This window comes from Corvus cornix, chromosome 1A (genome assembly GCF_000738735.6).
Source record: "Corvus cornix cornix isolate S_Up_H32 chromosome 1A, ASM73873v5, whole genome shotgun sequence".
Lineage (NCBI taxonomy): Eukaryota > Metazoa > Chordata > Aves > Passeriformes > Corvidae > Corvus > Corvus cornix.
The window spans coordinates 44,445,748-44,465,925 of record NC_047057.1 but is presented as its reverse complement, the minus strand read 5'-3'; the positions used below and the strand labels follow the sequence as shown (position 1 = coordinate 44,465,925).

At 43.6% G+C, this 20,178-nt stretch overlaps 1 protein-coding gene and 1 long non-coding RNA gene across 3 annotated transcripts in view; one reads left to right on the top strand and one right to left on the bottom strand.

Moving 5' to 3' along the window:
- The window catches only part of LOC120411966, a 40,791-nt gene that overhangs the window by 12,799 nt on the left and 7,814 nt on the right, over positions 1 to 20,178 (bottom strand). The window contains exon 1 of one of the 2 annotated variants that reach the window (XR_005604596.1): positions 2,115 to 2,568. The exons of the other annotated variant lie outside the window; for it this stretch is intronic. This is a non-coding gene — a long non-coding RNA (uncharacterized LOC120411966). Of the gene's footprint in view, positions 1 to 2,114; positions 2,569 to 20,178 lie in introns of those variants that run through there. 2 annotated transcript variants of the gene reach the window in all.
- The window catches only part of TMCC3 (transmembrane and coiled-coil domain family 3), a 133,120-nt gene continuing 115,609 nt past the window's right edge, over positions 2,668 to 20,178 (top strand). The window contains exon 1 of the mRNA XM_039571620.1: positions 2,668 to 2,738. Within this exon, the coding sequence (XP_039427554.1) occupies positions 2,727 to 2,738 (12 nt within the window). The 5' untranslated portion in view covers positions 2,668 to 2,726. The remainder of the gene's footprint in view (positions 2,739 to 20,178) is intronic.

Sequence of the window (20,178 nt, the reverse complement as noted above, 5' to 3'; positions counted from 1 at the left end):
CTGAGGAGGAACATAGAGAAAGTTACAGCAGCAGACGGGCAGGAGAACGTGGGTGCCAAGGGCTATGTACAGTCATAACAACTGATGAAAATCACCAGAAACCACCACAAAAACAAAAACACAGTGATGGGATGAAAGAGTGGAAACACAAGCAGTCCTGAGGCCCTGAAATGATGTTATCTCAGACAAGTCAAGTCAGCAAAATTAATTATTTGCTGCTATTTAGCAGATGGCCTGGAGTTGTATCAAAAATCCCTACCCACCACATTTCTCGATAGGTCTGGATTCCAAACTTTTCATCTACCTTAAAATGCTTATGTTTTCAAAATAAAGTGATGTACTTAAACTTTCACAGCTCCAGAAAAAAAAAAATGCAGAGGTCAACAGTGCAAGACAGAGGCAGAGCTGTTACCAGAATGTAATTTAAAAACATGCACTGAGGTGAGTTATATAATACAGCTTTGGACAACAGGATCCATCTCCAGGGCAAATGGCTCAGCCCTGAATTGAGAACACAAAAGCTCTGTCTTTGAGATGGGAACCAGACTTCCAACACCTGTTGTTAGATATCCCAAGGAGGTTGCTCTCTGAAAAATCTCTTTCGGTTGCTGACCTTGGATAGTTTCTGGCTCATCAGGAGATGACACCTGTTCCAAAGTATTGGACCCTAATGGATAAAAAGCCAGGGTACCAAGCACTGAAGTTTGGAGTACTCTAAGAACCCCGTATCTGTAATTTTAGCATTGTAACACTTGAATCTCAGGATTCCAACTCTTTTTAAATCATAGTCTGAGATTTTATTCAGAAAATAAATTATTCCAGAGCACATATATTTTCATGACTCTAACTACAGAGAAAACAGAGCAGATCCCCCTATGTCTATGGTCTAGGATTATTGCTGATATTCTTTGTTATTATCCCATTTCACTTATTGATGAACTAGTAGTTGTATCAAGCTTACACAATCAAACCTCATGCAAGCAGGACATGCACTTCAGTGAGAAATGACTGGGAGAAAGGAAAGCTGTTCGAGAGTCTGTCACAACCAGGGTGACAGCAGGTACATGAAGAGGGATGCGTCTCAAACCATTTTACACTGGGTAGTAGCCAAGAAAAGTTAATGACTGTAATAGGCTGTATTCTTGGAAACACGACTGGTTTCTGTGCATAGTCATCTACAGTGACTCTGAAAACATCCTATCATATCTGTAATATGGACATTTTGACAAAATGCAGGGTTCTTAATTTTCAGGAGACAAAAGGGAAGAGGTAACCTGAGCAAGTGAATAGGAGCACTACTGAAGTCTGTACAATCAGACCCAAGAGAGCAGATGCATCTAACAACCAGCATCAGGAGGCACAAATTAACGTGCTAGAAGGAGTACAGCAGACCTGAGTCCAATAGCTGTCACCGACCATAACCAAAGTAACAAATCGCTGGTCATGCACATTCCACTCAAGTGACAACCCCACCATTTTAGCACCTTAATGCAACATTGTGCTGAGTGACACCATACACCACAAGATCAAAAGCAGTATCACAAACTTGATGGCTGAAATTTGATGGCTGAAAATTAATGTGGCTTCCTGCTCTCAATGATACAAGGTCACGAACTCAATATTAACCTGCCAGTGAATATTCTGTTGTTTCAGCTAAACTGCTCCTGTCAAACTAAGTTCAAGTGTAAATGTGATGACAGTTTGCTCTAACTTGTCTGCTTTTTATTTGTTTATTATCTTGCTAGAAATTAATTTCTGTGGGTCACTATATGCGCACAGGACTGCAGTTTCATGAAAAGTTACTTGAAGAATGTACGAGGACATTCTTAAAGTGCCAGCTTGAACAGCTCTCCATCCACAGAGAACGCTTGAAATAATGGGTTGCCCTAAGACAAGCCAACATTTTTCAGAATCTGAAATACGTGGTCCTGTCCTCCTGAGACACACCACAATCTGCTGCTCCGGGTTTGGCTGCTCGGCACGCAGGCTCACCCGGGGGCTGTGTGTGCAGATGAAACATGCCACGATTCACCTCCACACCCCCGACAGCTGGAGCCCTGGATTCTTGCATTCAACATTATTACAGAAACTGTGTTATAATTAACAATAAATACCTTTCGAGATCGGATTCTATTTTAACTTGAGAACAGCTTGTCGCTCTGATGGTGTACTACGGCTTTCAGGAAAAGTAAATTGCTGCTGGAATGGGTGTAATTTGCTTCGGGTGTGACTTGTTTCCTTACGAGAAGCTGGAGCACCGTGGGGTTCGAGCACCAAAAGCAGCGTGGTCCAAGTAGCTTCCCACGCCGAACCTGGCTGGGGCGGTGCAGCCATCCAGCACCTCGGACCATCCAGCCCGGCGTCTCCTCGCTCCCCAGAGGGAGCAGCCCCAGCCCTGCCCTGCTCTGACCGGGACCGGCCAACGCGGCGGGGCTGAGGGGCGAGCGCGTTGCTTTCCGCGGGGGGCTCTGCACAGTGCTCCGGGCGCCCACGCGGCGTGACCGGGAGACGTCCGGAGCCAAGCGCCCGCTCCGCGGCTCTCTCCGGCCACGGCTGCCCCAGCCCCGGGCAGCGGGGGCGGGCGGGGGCCGCGGCCGGGGAAGGGGCCGGGCGGCGGGGGTGGGCGCTGCGGGCAGGCGGGCGGCGCGCACGGAGGGGCCGCCGCGCCGTGAGGGGCGGGAGAACTCGGCGCCGCGGCGGGGAGCCCCCGGCGCTGCCCGCCCAGCATGCTGCGCAAGGTAAGCACCGCGCTCGCCGGAGCGGCGCCGGGAGCACGGGGCCGCCGTCCAGCTTCGGGCGCCCACCCGGGGGGGGACGGGAGCGGGGGCAGCGGCGGGTGCGCCGGGGCCCCGCCAGGTGGCGCCTCGGCGCCGGGCGGCCCCGCGGGGCAGTTGCGCCGGTGAGGGCGGGCGGGGCGCGGAGCCGCGGGCGCGGTCCGAGGGGCGCGGTCCGAGGGGCGCGGTCCCAGGTGCGGGCAAACTTTGCCTGCCCGGGCGGGCCGTGCTACGGTCGGAGTTGCCATGGATGCCTGCGGCGGCGGAGAGCCGGGGCGCGGGTTCTCCCCGCAGGCCGCCGCCGGTGGCTGCCAAAGCAGCTACGGCGGCGCGGGGCGAGTGCCGAGCGCCCGGAGCAGCCCGGGGCTACGGGCGGGAGCGGCGGCCGTGCGGCGGGTTGGGTGGCCGGCGGCTTTCCCCGCCGCTATTGTTCCCTGCACGGCGGCAGACGATCCCTTGGCTGCGAGATCTCGGGCACGGATAGACTTGGGCGAAGGGAACAGCTCTCCATCCACACTAGGCAGCGGCGCTGGTGGTGCTGTGTGCAGGAGGACGCAAGGCTCTCGTGACTGCCGAAGGCACTGCTAAAAGGTGTAGAAAAATACCCCGAAGCTCTGAGCCGAGGAGAGCGTGGTATCCACACCAGACCCCACTTTGGAGCTGCAACCAAAGGTTATTAAAGTCAGTAGGGATCCTTTTCCTGACACTCAGCTCCAATCACAATTTTCACTGCTTCTTCCAAAAAGGCAAGCTTCCCTTCTAGGTAGACCTGGGCTGCATCATGAAACAGGCTGTAACAGGATAGTACCAATGCTGAAGGCACGTTATCAAAAGAGTGAATCACGTAACTGCTCAGGCTTTTGTCCCGTTGTTGTTCCTGTCTTGCTCCCATTTTGTGTGATCTTTCCAAATTCTGTTGTTACATCCTTAGGCCCATTAGCCTAAGTGTGCAGTAGCCCAGACAACTGGAGTAGTAAGACACCTCTAAAAATTCATGATAAAAGGCATAGGAAGTCTCTTCCATCGCTTCGTGGTGAATGAGGTGGTTGGAGCCTGGGGTTCTCTTCAGCACTTCTGAGCCACAGATCCAGGTTCCAATGGCCGTGCTTGGTTTGGCAGAGCCCAGGCAACACAGAACAAACAAGATGATTTAGGATTTCTCTTTGTTCTGGGGAGGAACCCTCTACTTAGCTGGACTCCCTAAGCCTGATATTGCTAATCTCTTTTACAAATAGCAGTATTTTACACTTAGTGTTAATTATTGTGTGTTTATTGTACGGTTTGGACAAGCTGGTTAAGAGAAAGCTGATTATTTCTATCCTCTCATTGTGAATTACATGGAACAAATGATTTATTTGAATCTTAACTTCTTCCACTGCCCATCACAGTCCTTTGCTACAAGGAGTGGAAATGCAGAGGTAGCCAAGATTTGAAATTAAGTGTTTATAAAAGGGTGAAATTACCTTGGGGATTGTGGATACAAGGTATTTGAGCCTTGTTTCTTTTTTATACCTAATTCTGTGGCTGCTCAAGGGCTGAATCTGGGTTTGAGTGTTGGTTTATGCTGCCAGCCTGTTTTGTGTTGCATGTTGGTGAGCCGTCCATCACAGACTGACCTCTGTGTGATTTATGGGCCACCTGTGCTAAATTCTTCTGCTGCACACAACAAATTGAGTACTACCAAGAGAAGTTAAACTAAGCTAACTTTAGCTTAAAAGTGATAAAATTTATAATTCCTAGTTTTAAATCAACACCTTAGTGCTAATGAAGGCTGCATGACAAATCATCTGAGAAAGGAAATCTCCTTTTGGACAAATAGAGGAAGAAATAAAAAGAAATTGCAGCTCTCACTTTGAATCAGGAGTGCTCCGATCCTACTTTAGGCATCCCACTGGGCAGCCTTCCTCACTGAGTTCATAGAGTCCTTAGCATGTCCTGGAAAAACAGTAGTTATGTGGGCAATCAACAGTAAAATTAATTTAATGTCATGGCTCTCTAGGGTGGAGTGTGAAACCTCAGTGTTAACTGCTTTGTCTCCTCTTTATTCTCTGCTGTTCCAGAGGATTTTCTACCATTTCCATCTTAGCATCCCCGTTTTTGCTCTTATATCTGTCAGAAAGGAACATAAAACACAGAGAAACCCCTGTTTTTCTATTGTTCCCCCTGTCATGTGATTTTATGGCCAACAAGAGGAAGCCTAACATTTGAGACCCCTCTGATTTGCTGTCCCTAAATGCAGTTTATGCTTCAGTGATTGCTTCAAAAGTAAGTAAATAAATAAGAGCTGGGCCACTGAGTTGGAAAGCTCAAGCTTTTTATTTGCACAGGGTTTAGTATGGGTCAAGAGCTTTGTGTTAAATCTACACTTTCCATTTGGTTCATGTTTTCCAATGCCATCTGTGCTCATAAAGGAGCAATAAGGAAAAAGGTTGTTTTGGGTGCCTCCTTAACAAAAACCTGGAGTTTGTTGATGGAGACATGAAATAATGTCCTTGCCCTTTCTGTTTGGGATGTACTGAATTTCAAGTGTAATGTAGAGTAAACAGACCTGTGAAGATGGGTGGAATCAGTGAAATGCTAGTGCCTAGGGGGAGCTGCTCTTGAGTTATGTGGAGGGGGTGGGCTTTCCCTAAGTTGAGCCCTTGGCTCCTCAGGTGAGTCGATCTCCCCGAGGAGCCTGCCTGCTCCCTGCATGTCAGTCACTGAGCTCCTTCAGGTGCCGGTGACCCCGGGCCAGCAGTTGTATGCAGAGGCTGGCAGTCCTGGGGCTTCAAGAGTGACACAGCAATGCTCTGTGCAACACCCTCTGCACTTTTGCTCACAGGTCCAGAAGCACATTTTAGGCAGACAACCCTCCATGTGTTCCTGAGGTCCCTGCCAAAGTCCGTGGAGGAAAGCAGAGCAGCCCAGGCTAAGTGAGATCTGGCACTGTCTGCATCAGGGCTGTGCAGTATGGCACAGAGAGCACCATGGACAGGGAAGGATGGGCAGTAGCAATGCTCTGCCAGCCTGCTGCTTTCAGGATCCTCTGCTGGGCCTGGAGCTTAGCTCAACAGCTCTTACCAAGTGCCCGCCTCTGCCTACCACCGCTTCTGGCTCCTCCAGCTGCTTGTGTCCAACCTGTTCTTCACAAAGGGATCACTTTCTAAAATCCTTGGAGTACTAGTGAGGTCAATGATTACTATTATCCTAACACTGTATTTGAGATGCTTTATAGGAGATTGATCTTTCCAGACAGAGTCCCCCCCTTTCCTGGTCTCTACACGCTCTTTTCAGAGTTTGGAAGCATGATGGCTGTGTGTACAGATCTTCCTGGCCACCACTGCTTCTCTTTGCTCTTCAAGCTGTTCAAAATAGTTAGAGATGACATAGATGTCATAGACGTGTCCAAGTACTTTGTTGCTTGTAAGAACCCTGTTGTGTAATATATAGGTGCTGCAGCTGCGTGTGTAACTAATGTCGACTGAGGTTGATCTCCTTGATTTCATTCCACATGAAAGATCTGATTCTTTTTCTTCCATATGCCACTCTCTTTTCACTCAGTTTCTTATTAGTAAGAAAATACTAATGCATATATAAGCAGGAGCAAAATCCCTGGGGTTGTTTTCCTATTTTTGTACACTTCCTCCTTCCTGGACATTGAAATACAACAGACTGGCATTATAGTTAATGGAGACAAGCTGTCTATTAGACCTTGCAGGAATGCAGTAACAGAGAGGACAGACGACATTTCCAGGTAACAGATGGGAAGCCAGTTCTCCAGACCTCAGCAATCTCGTCTCTTTGGATTTGTTTCTCTCAGTTTCTCTTGCCAGATGACCTACATGTCTTAATTGACCATATTAGGAGTTAATTTATTCAGTCTCAGCAGTCTTTCACCAGATCACTGAAGTCCATATTAGATATAAACTCTCACTTCTGTCTGCTTATATTACCTCTTTGAATGTCAGCTCTGTGTACCTTGTTCATTTTCACTGGGGTAAACAAATTCACGTGTCAAATACTGATGGTGTTATTTCTTCAGGCAATATGTACTTACACTTGGAAATTAATGAAAATCAAATACATCAACAAGAAATTAGTATTTAGGAACAACGAAAAGAAGAAATTAGTATGAGCAGAATATACTGAAAATCCAGGTTGGACTAAACAAAGTCTGTAATGAAGATGAAATTGTGCGCTACTTCTGTTTTTATTATGTATAATTTAATACTCTTAGGTGGGTTTGGGCTCTGATACTCAGTAATCAGTAACTACTCTTGCAAGTACTAATGGGGAAGGAAAGGAAACTGTCTGGCTTATTAATGTTCTGTTTAATTAATAAAGTAGCGAGGAGGGATGAATATACCTTGCCAGGTACAGAACAGTGCTGTATCTTGCTATAAAATTTATTCATCAGGTGTTTGAGCAGAATGATGCCTTTATTTTTACCAAGTTGTCATTGTCTGGTCTTTACAACTTGTTGGGCAAAAACTGGGACAATTTGTGCTAATGGGAATGAGTGGGGAAGAAACGTGCCCTTTTGGTATCCTTAGCTGCTCAGAGAGTGCCTTCAAATGATATCTAATACTGTCAGTCAAAGACTAAATTTGGTTGAGGTAAGGGTTGAGGTAATACAGAGATTTTCCTTTTCAGCTATTTTAGAGGCTCTACTATTTTGAATACCCTCAGGGAATACAAAATGTGTTAGCAGTTAAATCCATGACAACAGATAACTTACTTAAGCATTAGATTTAGCCGAGTTAACGTGCAGTCAATTTAACTGACTAAGACACAGGCCAATGTCCCTGGCACGAGGAAGCACTGAAGTCCCTTGCTGCAAGCACAGCAGAGTGGCAGTTCGAACAGGGGTCTCTGGCCTTTGGGAGGAGCAGGACAGACAGACAGTCGAAGATTTCTTCTACAGTTGAGCAGGCTGTGACTGGGGTGAATTTAAGTGGATTTTAGGGAATTTGTAGTGAACTTAAGTGCTTGCAGGTGTTTAAGTTTTAAGGCCAAAAGATCATATGATGTGCAAGTGATGTTCAGTGGAACATCAGCATCGTTTTTGAAGGACTAGAGAGGATTTCCTGCCTTTACCTCAAGCACTCCTATTTGCTAAGGAGTTCATCTTTCCTATCACTGCCTCTGCTGTAGTTTTTTATGGTGATTCAGCTGATTAGCAGTAGGATCCATCTCTGCATCCATGATGCAAAACCAGACCAAAATGGAGTCAAAATTTTCCAGTGCTTGAAAAGACTTGAAAGTAGCAAGGTTATAAAGGGGACCAAGGCAATGAAGATGAGACTTCAGGCTCAGCAGTGGTGTGGCAGACAGTAGATGATGGAAGGATATTTCATTCTGCTCAGCTATGTAAATTAGGATGTTTAAAAGATAGGGTGAATTTCCTGCAGTTTTAGAAGTCTTAAGCTAGAAGTGTCATTGTGGTATAAAGAAATGTCAATGGGATATCTCAAATATATCTACCATCTAGTTAAAATCTATCCTAAAATTTATTTTCTTAAGATTCTAGAGTAAATTTCTTTGAGGGTGGGCAATAAGGAATCAAAATGTAATGGAAAGTCAATGGGGTTTATGTATCAAAGTCCCTCGGTTCACTTTCTAAAATGGCATGTGAATGACTGGTGTGCTTTCAACTGTCTTACCAGTCATACTTTTATCTGCCACCTCTGTTGATAAGCAGAGGAGAGCAAGGCATAAGTGACATGGGGAGGAAGAATCAGAGTGTGACAGATTGTTCAGTCTCCGTCAGCAAAAGAACTGGGGCCATCGAATGAAACCATCAGGACCCTCAAATTCAGAGCAGAAGAATGTGCTCTGCATTTAGCTGTGAGATTCCTGGCCACTGGGTGTTGGGGGGAACACGAGTTTCCATGGATTCAAATTCACACAGAATATTCCCCAGAGGATAAAATGAATGCTGCTGGCTCAAAAACCCCTTGACCTGCAGATCTCCAGCAGCTGGAAGGTATTCTAGGGAGCAGCATTACATGGTTATTCTAGTCATGGGAGTCTTCCCAAGACATCCACTGTTGGCCACTGTTCCAACCAAGATACAGGCATGGATTTAATATGAACCAGTATGTTCCTTACCATCTAGCAACAAAGAACTGAGCTTTGTTTTCTGCTGAGCTTGCTTGTGAGATATTGAACCTGTTGGAGTCATACCTTTGATTAAGTGTGTCAGCTGAGAAAAGTTTTATGAGTCTGTGTTGTCTCAGAGAATGTGTGCATAATTTGAGATTGAAATTGTGAGGGAAAATAAATGGAGGGAAGCTAAGATCTCTTAAATATGTTGGTTTCACTGAACTAAAACCAGAAAGATTTGACTAAAGTAATTTCTTTTGTCCAAGATTCCCATTCAGGCCAGTGGTAGGTCAGAATGGCTGGTTGCATGTTTCTCGAAAGCTTGCCTGTGCCTGGATGAACATTCCCTTTCCTCTTGTTCTGAGGTGGAGACAAGGCACATTCTAGCATAAAAACACAGAGAAGGGCCAGTTAACATATTTTCCTCTATATGTTCTCCACTGCTGGAATGTTGTCCTAGTGACAAGACAATGAAATCTTAACGTTAAAAAACATATATGAAAAAAATAGGCATGGAGAAAAAAGGGAGAGATGAGCTGATTGAAGAGTAAGTAAAACTTCAGAAGTTTTGATAGTCTCCAGTTGTAAGGTAAAAATGGCTAAAGCTCCCCTTTTCTGCCCTGCTACAACATCTGTGCATTTTACAGATCTCATGTGGCATCAGGACGCTGGCTCTTTGGTCACTGTTTTCCTGCTTCTGAGCAATTGATCTTAAGCCACTGTAATGTAAGTTAATGTAGTTGAACCTGACCTTGAATGCCAGAAACCATCATAAAAGGAAATGCTTCACTGGCCCATATTATTCTTATCAAAGCTGTTTTTAATAGAAAACTAGGTTTTTATTAAAAATACCTAACAAACAAAATCAGGAGAATATATTTGTGATGAAAATATTATTATTCCCATTAAAAAGTGACCTCTATTTGAAAAAAAAGAAAAAAAGGCTTAAGTCTCTTTATTCTCTATGGGAAATCAGTCTTTTGCAGGAGAAAAAGAAACACTTTTTTTTCCTCAACAGCAATACGGTATTAATTCTTGATAGTTTGATTCAGATATTCTACTTTTTGTCTGGTTTTTTTTTGTAAATTAGTTAGTATATATATATATCTGGTGGGGGGTTTTGGTTTTGGTGGCTTTTGTTTGTTTGTTTCTTGGGATTTTGGTTTTTATTGGTTTGGTTTGGTTTTTTGGTTTTTTTTATTATTTTTCATCTTGGGCATTTGCTAGCATACAATTATTCATACCAGTAGTTGAATTTGCAAGTCTCCTAGTAGTTCTCCATTCTTTTCAAGCATTCTAAAAACTGTTCTGTTACACGGTCTCTTTGTCTTTTCCAGCTTATTTCTGGACAGATGAATAAACATGCTTTTTAATGCATTTCAATTATCTTACTTTTTGTCAAGATATACTTTCAGGTAACACAATCAATTAAAACTCCATTAACTGTTTAAAAAGGACATATCCCCTGGTGGCAAACCTTTGTTACTGGCCTACTTGAGATAATGAGTGTGAGTAGATGTATGATAAATATTGACTTGCTCAAAAATAAAGGGGACTTTTTTATCCTTTTTCTTGCTTTTTATGTTTAAGCCTTAAGAGATATACTTTCCATTGCATTTTTATCATTTAGATTCAATCTATTTGGATCTTCCTGAGAGTTAGAGCCTGTTTTACATTTAGTGTGGCCAGCAGGACCAGGGCAGTGATTGTCCCTCTCTGTTGAGCACTGATGAGGGCACACCTCAAATCCTGTGTAAAGTTCTGGGCCCCTCACTGCAAGGAAGACACTGAGGTGCTGGAGTGTCCAGAGAAGGGCAACACATCTGGTGAAAGGTCAGGAGAGTGAGTCGTATGAGGAGCTGGGGCTGTTTAGCCTGGAGAAAAGGAGGCTCGAGGGCAAACCTTATCACTCTCTACAACCATCTGAAAATGTCTGTAGCCAGGTGGGGGTCAGCTTCTTCTCCCAGGCAACCAGCACAGGACAAGAAGATAGAGCCTCAAACTGCACCAGAGGAGGTTCAGGTTGGATGTCATGAAGAATTTATTCATTGAAAATGTTGTCAAAAATTGGAATGGACTGGCCGGAGAAGTGGCTGAGTCACCATCCCTGAGGTGTTCAACAAACAACTGGATGTGGCACTAGTGATATACTTAAGTTGGCATGGTGATGTTCAGTCAAAGATTGGACTCAATGATATTTTCTTTTTTCTGTTCTCTGATGTTGAAAGTTGAGGTTTTCAGCACCACTCGCTGCTGCTGGGTCAGCTACTTGTCTGGGCAAACTGGGCTTTTGTGGCTTGCAGAACACCTGCACAGGAGGGCAGCTGAGCATGAGACTAACTGAATGAGAGAAAAGAGCAGGGAAGAGGTCCTTCTGAAGGGTGATGAGTGCTATATTACATGAATAAATTTAAATTTGTTTAAATTACTGGGGAAAAGTGTAGCCAGAGAGCTTTCTAGGCTGCAGTCCCGAGTGCTGTCATGCAGAAACTGAGTGGAATGAGTTGAAGCTGTGAAGAGTAAAATGTCCCCAGTCTTGGGTGATAATAGAAGCCTTAGTTTTCTGATGGTTATTTATCATTCTTTTTTTTAATGTGTGATTCAAGAGGGTTTTTTTATCGAAGAGTAGTTTTTAACTTAGTCCTACAACAGGTGACTTGTTTCAACTACTGTTTTCAGATCCTAAAAAGTAGGAGTGCAGATTTAGCAAGCGAGAATGTGTATCTACATATATAATACTCGGGTAATTCATGCATGTTGAGACAAAAATGACAGATTTATATCCTAATACACTGGCATACCAGTTCTAGGGGTGGGACTGAGTAGTCAAGACTTTTGTACTTGGCACCTCTGCTGCCAAACTCTACAGAAATTGAATAACTGAAGAAAAAGGTGAAGTTACTTTAATTCAGTACTCTCTTATAGAAACACAGCAGTGGTGGAGAATAAAGGAATCTGAAGTCCCTGGTAGTGGATAGTAACCTAATGTAAATCCCCAGGCAAGTTAAGTTAATGTATTCTCGGCATGGTGCCTGGAGTAGGATGGGGGGAGGAATGGGAAGGGATGAATCAGCTCTGATGTTTTGCAAGATCCTTCCTTCTAGTTCAATATTGTCTTGTTTTCTTTGCCTATATTTATTCTTGACAGGTGGTGAGAGAATGTTTTCATTAAAGAAAAGTTTCCTAGAATTGCAGAAATCATATAAAGTCTCCTGTTTCATACTAACATTCAGACTTACAATTGGCCATATTCTCTTTGCGAGCTCTTTAAATCTTTGGAGTTCCTCAATGCTGCCTAAAATCCTTTTTTTCCCTGGGCCCCATTATCCAGCAGTACAAGGCAAAGAGCATAGAAGCTGTCAGTCTTGCTGCTGGCCCATGCACGGAGGAAGAGCAGCTGCCTGCAGGAGTCCTGGGCAGCTGCAGTTGGGTTGAGCCTTGTCCCTGACACCGCAGTCATCCTGACCCCAGGTGGGCTCGGGGCAGTGCCAGCATGTGTCCTGACCTACTTTTGCATTGCTTGATGTTGAATTATGGATCCCCTATGACATTCTTTCGCTAGTCTCTCAGGTACGGGTATACAGTTTTAGAACTGCTGTCAGGAGAGAGCAAGCTGGTGCTTTGACAAGCTGGGCATAGGAAACAGTGCAGTAAGAATGCCGCTGTAAGAGTAACACAGGTTATTAGCACTTGCAAAGGGTGCATGTGCCTCCTTTGTGCACAGCTGATGGAGCCAGGATAGATCCCAATGCTCGGGGAATAAACACATTAATGTTTGGGTGGGGTAGCTGTGCCTCACTTCATATGTCCTCGAGAGCTGGCAGCTCAAGTTTGTTGGAACCTGCCCTGCCTGCTCTGGTTTCCCAGTTGTGGTTCCTCAGTGAATTTGGATGAGTATATGAGGGATGACTGTCAGACTGTAGCACTGTGGGGACAGAGGAAAAATGACTATCTGTACCTGAGAAGTCAGCCAGACAGCTCCCATTTCCAGCTCTAGGTCCAGGGACTATATGTGGACCAGATTTCCATGTGTGAAGTGGGACAGGGGAGAGGAAGAGGAGCTGCCTGATGAACCAAGTGCTGGTGTCATTATTCTTAGCAATGCTGAGCACACTGGAGGTGGTTTTTGAATGCTGGTTCTGGTATGCTGATCCACCACCTCCAGAATAGCCTGCCTGTAGCAAGTGCCCAGGTGTTCAGGCTGGGTTTTCTGCTCTCTGTGATAACTATATTTAGACAGAATACAATTTAGAAATGGAAGACACAAATCACTAAATCATAGGCAATCATGGCATTGAATCAAATGAAGAAAAAGTAATACTTTCCCCAATCAGTTCACTTGTTTCTTGCTTCTGGGGCCCATTTTGATTTCATAAGCGCATTTTCTTCCTTGGCACTGTTTCTGTAGGAATTTTTAAAGTATGTATGTTCTTAGTATTTTTGCTGTGCTTGAGGTCAGCACTGTTAACCTTACTCATTTGAATGGTTCAGTGTCCCCTGGGCCAATACAGTGATCAGCTGTGGCTGCTCCACAGGACAGATTTTGGCAAACAGTTTTAGAGATGCTAATGAGGGTGGTGGAAAAGGAGAGATACCACATGGCTGAGTGTGCATTAAAAACCCCTTGCCTTGATGTAACTTACTTCTTGTAGGACTTCTCATCTTCACAGTGCTTATAAGCATTAATGAATCCTCATGACACCACCGTGAAGTGATGTAAATATGTATTATCACTACAGTACATGGGAGGGAAAGAGAGAAAATTTTCTTGTGCAAAGATTGCCAGAGAAGCTAAGTGGAAAACCAATAGTTTTAAATTACTGTCTTATCCAAGACAACTGGAAACTGCCTTTCTAAGTTGCTGTGTTGTAAAAGCATACACTTGTGTAGGCACATGCATCAGTGCTCTCCTGAACAAAGAAATGTTCCCTAACTAGTGCTTGGGAAACCAGTGCAACTTTAAAATAGCAGAATGATTCTGCAGGAAAAAGCTGTGAAATTTTTATATCTATCACTGAGCTTACTAAGGGGTTTTTTATAGATTGTTTAGCAGTTTCGGACTTTTCTCACGTGATTTCTCCTTCCCCACAACTCAGTTTGAAAAGAAGGATGGAGGAGAGGGAAAGGGGAAAGGGACAGCACCTGCAGAATATGCGAGGAGTGGGCCTTGGGCAATAATTGGGAGGAGAGAGCAGCTGAAGTGGGTGGTTTGGGGCTGAGGATGCCTGACAAAGCTGTGGTGTGAAAATTCAGCCATTGGAGGAAGTATTGCTGGGACCTTCAAGGACTCTTCTGCTATTTCTGCTGGAGTTTCCTTTCCTGGTCACTGTAGGTCCTGGTCTTTGTCCTCTCCTACTGCTTGTTATTGTCACACTTTGCAGCCAATGCCATTTCAGTGTAATTCTACCCTTGCTGCATCCACCTCCTCCCATCTGTATTTGTTCTCTGCTCCTAGAGGCTCCTTGGCAACCTGCCACATGAGATATAATCTGCAGCCTCACGTAGAGAATTACTGTACTCTGACCTCCTCTGTATTGCAAGCTACTTCTGCTTCATAGGGCTTAATCCTGCAAAGAGCTAAACACAACTTCAGCTAGGCACCTCTATGGAAACTGCCTTCCCACAGGTGGATTTATGGTTAAGAGCAGGACGTGTCGAAATACATTGACCACTAAAGGGTAGAAATCGGGATGATGAATTAAGTTTTTCAAGTGAAGTCTGTAAACTAATTCTAGCTGTATAAAATAACTTTTTTTTGGAGGGGAGGATCTTTTGTGAATAAAAAGCTAAGGTAAAAATGAAAATCTAGTCAGGATTACCGATGCAAACACCATAAGGTATTTCGTTTACTGGAAGTACTAATGTTTTTTGATCAGCTGTCACTGAACATAATTCAAGACTTTTATATATGTATTTATATAGCATAAATATAGAGATTCATTGGGAGTAGTATCTTGTAAGACAAATACTTAGGTATACTGAAGAACTAGGACACAGATAATTAAGTTTCTGATCAAATTAAGTATCTGCATATTGAAATATCCATGAAAAAACCCTTCTGAGGCATTTTAAATGGCATAAAACTCACTAGCTGTATTCTGGCTGATTCTGATGTGCATTGCTACTCACCTTCTTGGAGCTCTACAGCCTGACACCTCAACTTGTTCACAGAAAGAAAGGCTGATCAGTTTAATTTGCTCTCAGTAACATTGTTTCAGAAGCTATAAAGGCCATTTTTTCTGTACCTTAGGTAGCTCCACGGTAACTATTTCTGTGGGCACTTCCATTTTTGCTCTCCTTCCAAAGGAGGTGCTCCCACAAATGCTGCTTTCCACCTTCAGTCATACTGCTGTCCTCTTGGGGTTCATCCACCAGTGTTGCATCCTTTCAGAATTATCTCCAGGCTCTATGACTGGCTTCTTTAGCTCTGGTCCCTGTCTCCTGCTATGTGGTTGTGTAGCTCTTCCTGATTCCCTCATGGCTACTCTCTTGTCCCCTTCTCTGGCTTTCACTACTGGTCCATGTTCTCTGCAGTCAGTGGGCTGAAGCAGGTGTCAGTTTATTTCTTCCCCCTCTCCTTTCACTACACCCCACTTTCCCACTTCTTTCTCGAAAGGCCCCTCAGAGCCATCACCTTTGCATGGCATTGCCTTGTGTACAGGACTTTGGGTACATCTCTCTCTCAGCTATCTTGTATTGCTAGGATGCTTTTCACATAATGAGGTGTGAAAGAGGGACAAAAATTATTTAAAGTGCTGGATTAGGTTAATGTTTCACCTGTTTTCCTGAAAACAAAGGGGCAGGCAATGTCCCAGTTATCACAAGTGCTGTATTTGAGAATTTTCTGTTAGCTAGGGGGACATGCTGCTACCCAGGAAGGAGACTCCTGTGATACTTTGACAGTTGTGAACCTTCCTATGCTCTCTGTGGGCTCTTCTCAAGAGGATGGGCTGGTCAATGAGTGAAATGTTTGGTTTTCCCTCAGACTTCGGTTGTGTGTCTTATAGTAAGTCTGTTGCCTCCGTATTGTTGTGTACTTCTGTGTTTGGGGTAAACACATGGGATTGAATTAATATTGAGAATTTCTGTGTAGTCCTCACCTGTATCTAAAAAAGGGGTATGTGAACTCGCATGCTGAACTTAGTCTGTTTAAGTACCCTGCATTGCTACAACAGACTAAGAATTAGCATCTGCGTGTCACATTTTTGTAGTACTAGCTTAAACTAATTGAGCTGTGTATTATTTGCCTTCTGGACTTTCTCTCTTGCTAAAAACAAATGATGATTAGTGCCAGTGTAAGTTAGACATGAGTAAAATGTTGTTCAGCTAAACAGCTTGAATAATGCAACAAAATGGTGTCGTTTTGTGTGCCTATTCAGAGCACAGAAAATCAATCTGCTTCCAAAGCTGGAGCCCTACCACTAGATTTGTGGGTTTCTATAAGTTCCTGACTTAAATCCCAGTTTACCCTGTAGTTACTATAATCATGCTATCCAGTCATGAGCATGTAAACTGCACAGATTATATTCAGGAATTACATTATGGAAATGCAGACAGGTCTGTTTAATGAGGTACAAAACCTGTTTTGCATGAAATGTATAAACTTCAATTATCCATGTGACACAAAGGATAATTTGGATAATCTAGCTTTCAGAATATGGCAGGAATATTCAATACGATGAGCATTAAGAATCATGACCTCATCTGGGATAACAGAAAGCTGGTATAATTGAAGTGCTTCTGTGTTGGATTCAAAGGATTTAATAGTATTTAATGTTTGGGCTCCAGTTTGGTCACTGCTGTTAGTGTCCACCTAAAAAAGATCAATAAAAGTCAAGTGGATACAAGAGCTTCTCACTGCTCCAGGTAGTCTTCAGTTAGCTATGACTGGGGACAGAAAAAGAGAATTTGATAGCCTGCTTGTCAAAGAGAGCCAGTGGGACATCTTTCCAGCAGTATACTTGCTGACTTAAAAAAAAAGAAAGAAAAAGGTCTTTTTTCGCTAAAAGTTGTATTTTAAAGTTTTAAAGAGAAATACTTCTCTCTTTTTGTTAAGGTTTGAAGCTCAGGATGTTTTGGAACATTTTTCTTGCTCATTTAGAGAAAATCCCACTTCATTTGAATTAGTTACTGCTCCTGTGGTGATATTTGAAATAAAGACTATCTTGGATGATCAAAATAGGGAAAAAAAAGACTAAAACTCATCATATGAACCTTACTGGTAGAATCTTATTAACACTGAATGCTGATATTCACAAGTTCATCCATCCTCCTGTCTCCCACTATCACTGTCTTTTGGTTTTTAAATGCACAGAAGGTTTTTCAGTCAACTGCAGTTGAAATAAGCTTCCCATTACCTTGCCAGAATGGTAGGGATCAACTCAAAATCATCTGAGTCACTACACTCTGCTGAGATCTGTTTTTACATTCTTGGTATGAAGTAGCATATTCTCCCATTTGAAATGCAAGTAAGGTCATAGTAAGTGAGAACATCCTTGTGTTGATGTGCGTGGACAGTTCTGGTGTCTCTCCAGCTGTTTCACTGAACTGCTTTGTATTCTGCCAGGCTGTGTATTGAGTGTGTCTTCTGCTCCATGGGCAGAGTGAATAGAGGAATCCAAAGAGATGCATCAATGAATAGATGTTGTTTGTCTGTCAACATGCAGCCTGGGTCAATTCACTGGCAATTGCACGTCCTGAAGTCAGTCTGTAATCTGACAATGGTTTATCATTCTACCATGCAGTGCACTTGGAAAGGGGTCTGTGGCCTATCCATCATCTCACTGGCTTTTTGAACACTTTAGTCCATTGGCTGAAAGGGTGCCAGTGCAAGGTCACTGCTGGAATGTAAAGCTAGATCAAAAGTACCTGTAAGAAAGAAAATATCTGAAGATAAGCTCAGGTAGTTCTGCTCTCTGTCCCTAATTCGTTCTTCTGCATAGCATGTGGTAGCTGGAGGTGGGTGAGCCATACTCTGTGGTGGAGACTGCAAAAATAACAGTGGTTTAAAGACCTTGCACTGTTTATAGTAAAGGACTGCCTGAAAACTGAGGAGTTCTTTGCAGGGCGGGAGACTGGCTGGATACAGAAGATCAAGGGAGACCTGAACTCATGGCCTTGCTATTTTCAGATCAGTTAGGCTCCTACATGAAAACCCAACAGAAGGTTCTGCAGTCAGTGAGTATTTATTTTCTGACCCATTTATTTTTCTTGTGCTATGTAAAACTGACACTGTACCCTGACACACAGCCAGCAGCTGGTTCTCTGTGCCCATGGGATTTGGAGATTCAGTAGGGTCCTTATCTTTGCATTCAGGAAGTTTGTTAAGAATCACACTCTTCTACTATTCTCTTTCAGACTGATGTAATCTCCTTTGTATAGGTGGCTTTATGTCCCTTTCACCATTAATTTAAAATGGTGGCCAGGTCTAACATAACACAAATTAGTAGACACACGGTATCTCTGTAGTTCATTTTACCATAACCACTATGAATTTCCTGTGACTCTTGCAAAGACTGTTTTTACCTGACAGCTTGTCCTGCATATTAGATGTGAACCAGAAAATTACTTGCTAGAAGTGTCTTGGTTGGCTTGTTGCCATGCACAGAAAAAGAGCAGAATCTTTATGGTCTTACATGCCAGAGGCTGTGTAAAGAGAGGACAGGTCTGGCTGTTACACACACAAACAAATTTTGAAATGGGTGTTGTGGTGCTTGAACAAAAGTATCTGAGGCATTTTGGTTTTCAAAACAAAACTTAGCAATTTCTGAGAAAATAATATATGTGAAAGTACATATGCCAATGATGTGCACTCTCACTGTATCACTGAGGTTTCTGTAGGATGACTTTATTCACTTAAATTCAGTGGGAGCTCTATGGGTTTTTGTAGAGCATAGAAAATGTCAGGGAAAATCCTCTCAGGTAATGTTTTAAAGCAGTGCCACCTTATGGTTCATTTCAGAATAGAGATGTTTGGTGTCCCACCCTTGCAAAATACCGTGTGCATCTGTCTGAGCTCTCTAACTTTCTTTTATAGTGACCTTCTGTGTTTCTGATCAGGGGGGCAGTGGACTATGCCTATCACTATCAGGACTAATTGCAGAGAAAAAAATGCAATTGTTAGCTTGCTTCTCAAAGAAGAGCTGTTCCCTCTGTGCAGTTAACATGGCTCTCATGGGCAAAAAGTCATGCTCCAAGCCCATTCCTTCCAGATTCCTTGTATGACTGCCTAAGGCTCCTATTTGTGCTGAGATGTTGTATTCCAACCCAATGCCACAATCTATCATCTTGGTAGCTGCAGCCCATATTCATCATACCTAGTCGTGCAGTCCTGGCCTTCGTGCCATGGTAAATAATTGCTGTCTGGCCAAGAGCAAGAGGAAAGGCTTTGAAATTCTGCATCACTGTTGCTCACCTAAATCCAGGATCCCTAAGCAGGGTGAGTTTCATGGATCTGATGTGACCGTGCATCCAGGGAAGATGATCTTAGAAAAATCCTTGTAGAAAAAACTGGTTCTCTCAGTCTCTTCCTGCTCTTGTTCCAGCTTGTGGCAGGACTAGCTGCTGTCTGGATGCCAAAAGCTTGTCAGAGCCTCTTGGTTGTGTGTCTGCTTGAATTCCCTAAGAAGTCAATTACGTATTGACATACGCTCCTGTGTTAATTACAGCTACTGCTGCAGCTTGGTGACCTCTTTTGTCTGCAGTAGCCATAACAGTTTGCAAATAATTCTGGCTATCCTGTGAGAGAAGTGTCACTAAATTACAGGAGAAAAAATCCTGAAGATGCTTTAATTAAATTTTAGGTTTAAAAGTAGCAGTTTCTTCCAACAACTGCAATGCAGAAGTCCCAGAAGTGGTATTAAGAAAGATGGGTTTCTTTGCTCTCCTGCTGAAAGCAGAGAAATCCGTTTCTCGGGGAAATTACTATTTGAGCTGGAATGAGAAGTGACACAGGGATGGTTGTGTTGGGTGCAGCTGGGACTGATGTTCAGCTGTTACTGCTCTGCTGCTCAGTGCAATTCACACAACCATCACCACTGCCGTCCTCAGTGTTGACCCACCACTGGTTGCAGTGGGATTAAAATTAACCAGGAGCCATTAGTTAGGCTTTGACTCTCCCTGTTGGACTAGTTTGTTCATATACAGACCTTTCTTGTTTCCTTTAGGCACATAGACACTACACAGCATCTTTACTGAGCATTGTGCAGAGATGGCCAGCCCAGCACGACTGTTAAATTCCCTCAGATTCCAGCGGCAATCCCATGCATTATAGAGGACAATAAAGCTTAATAATGAAAATCACATCATTAATATTAGC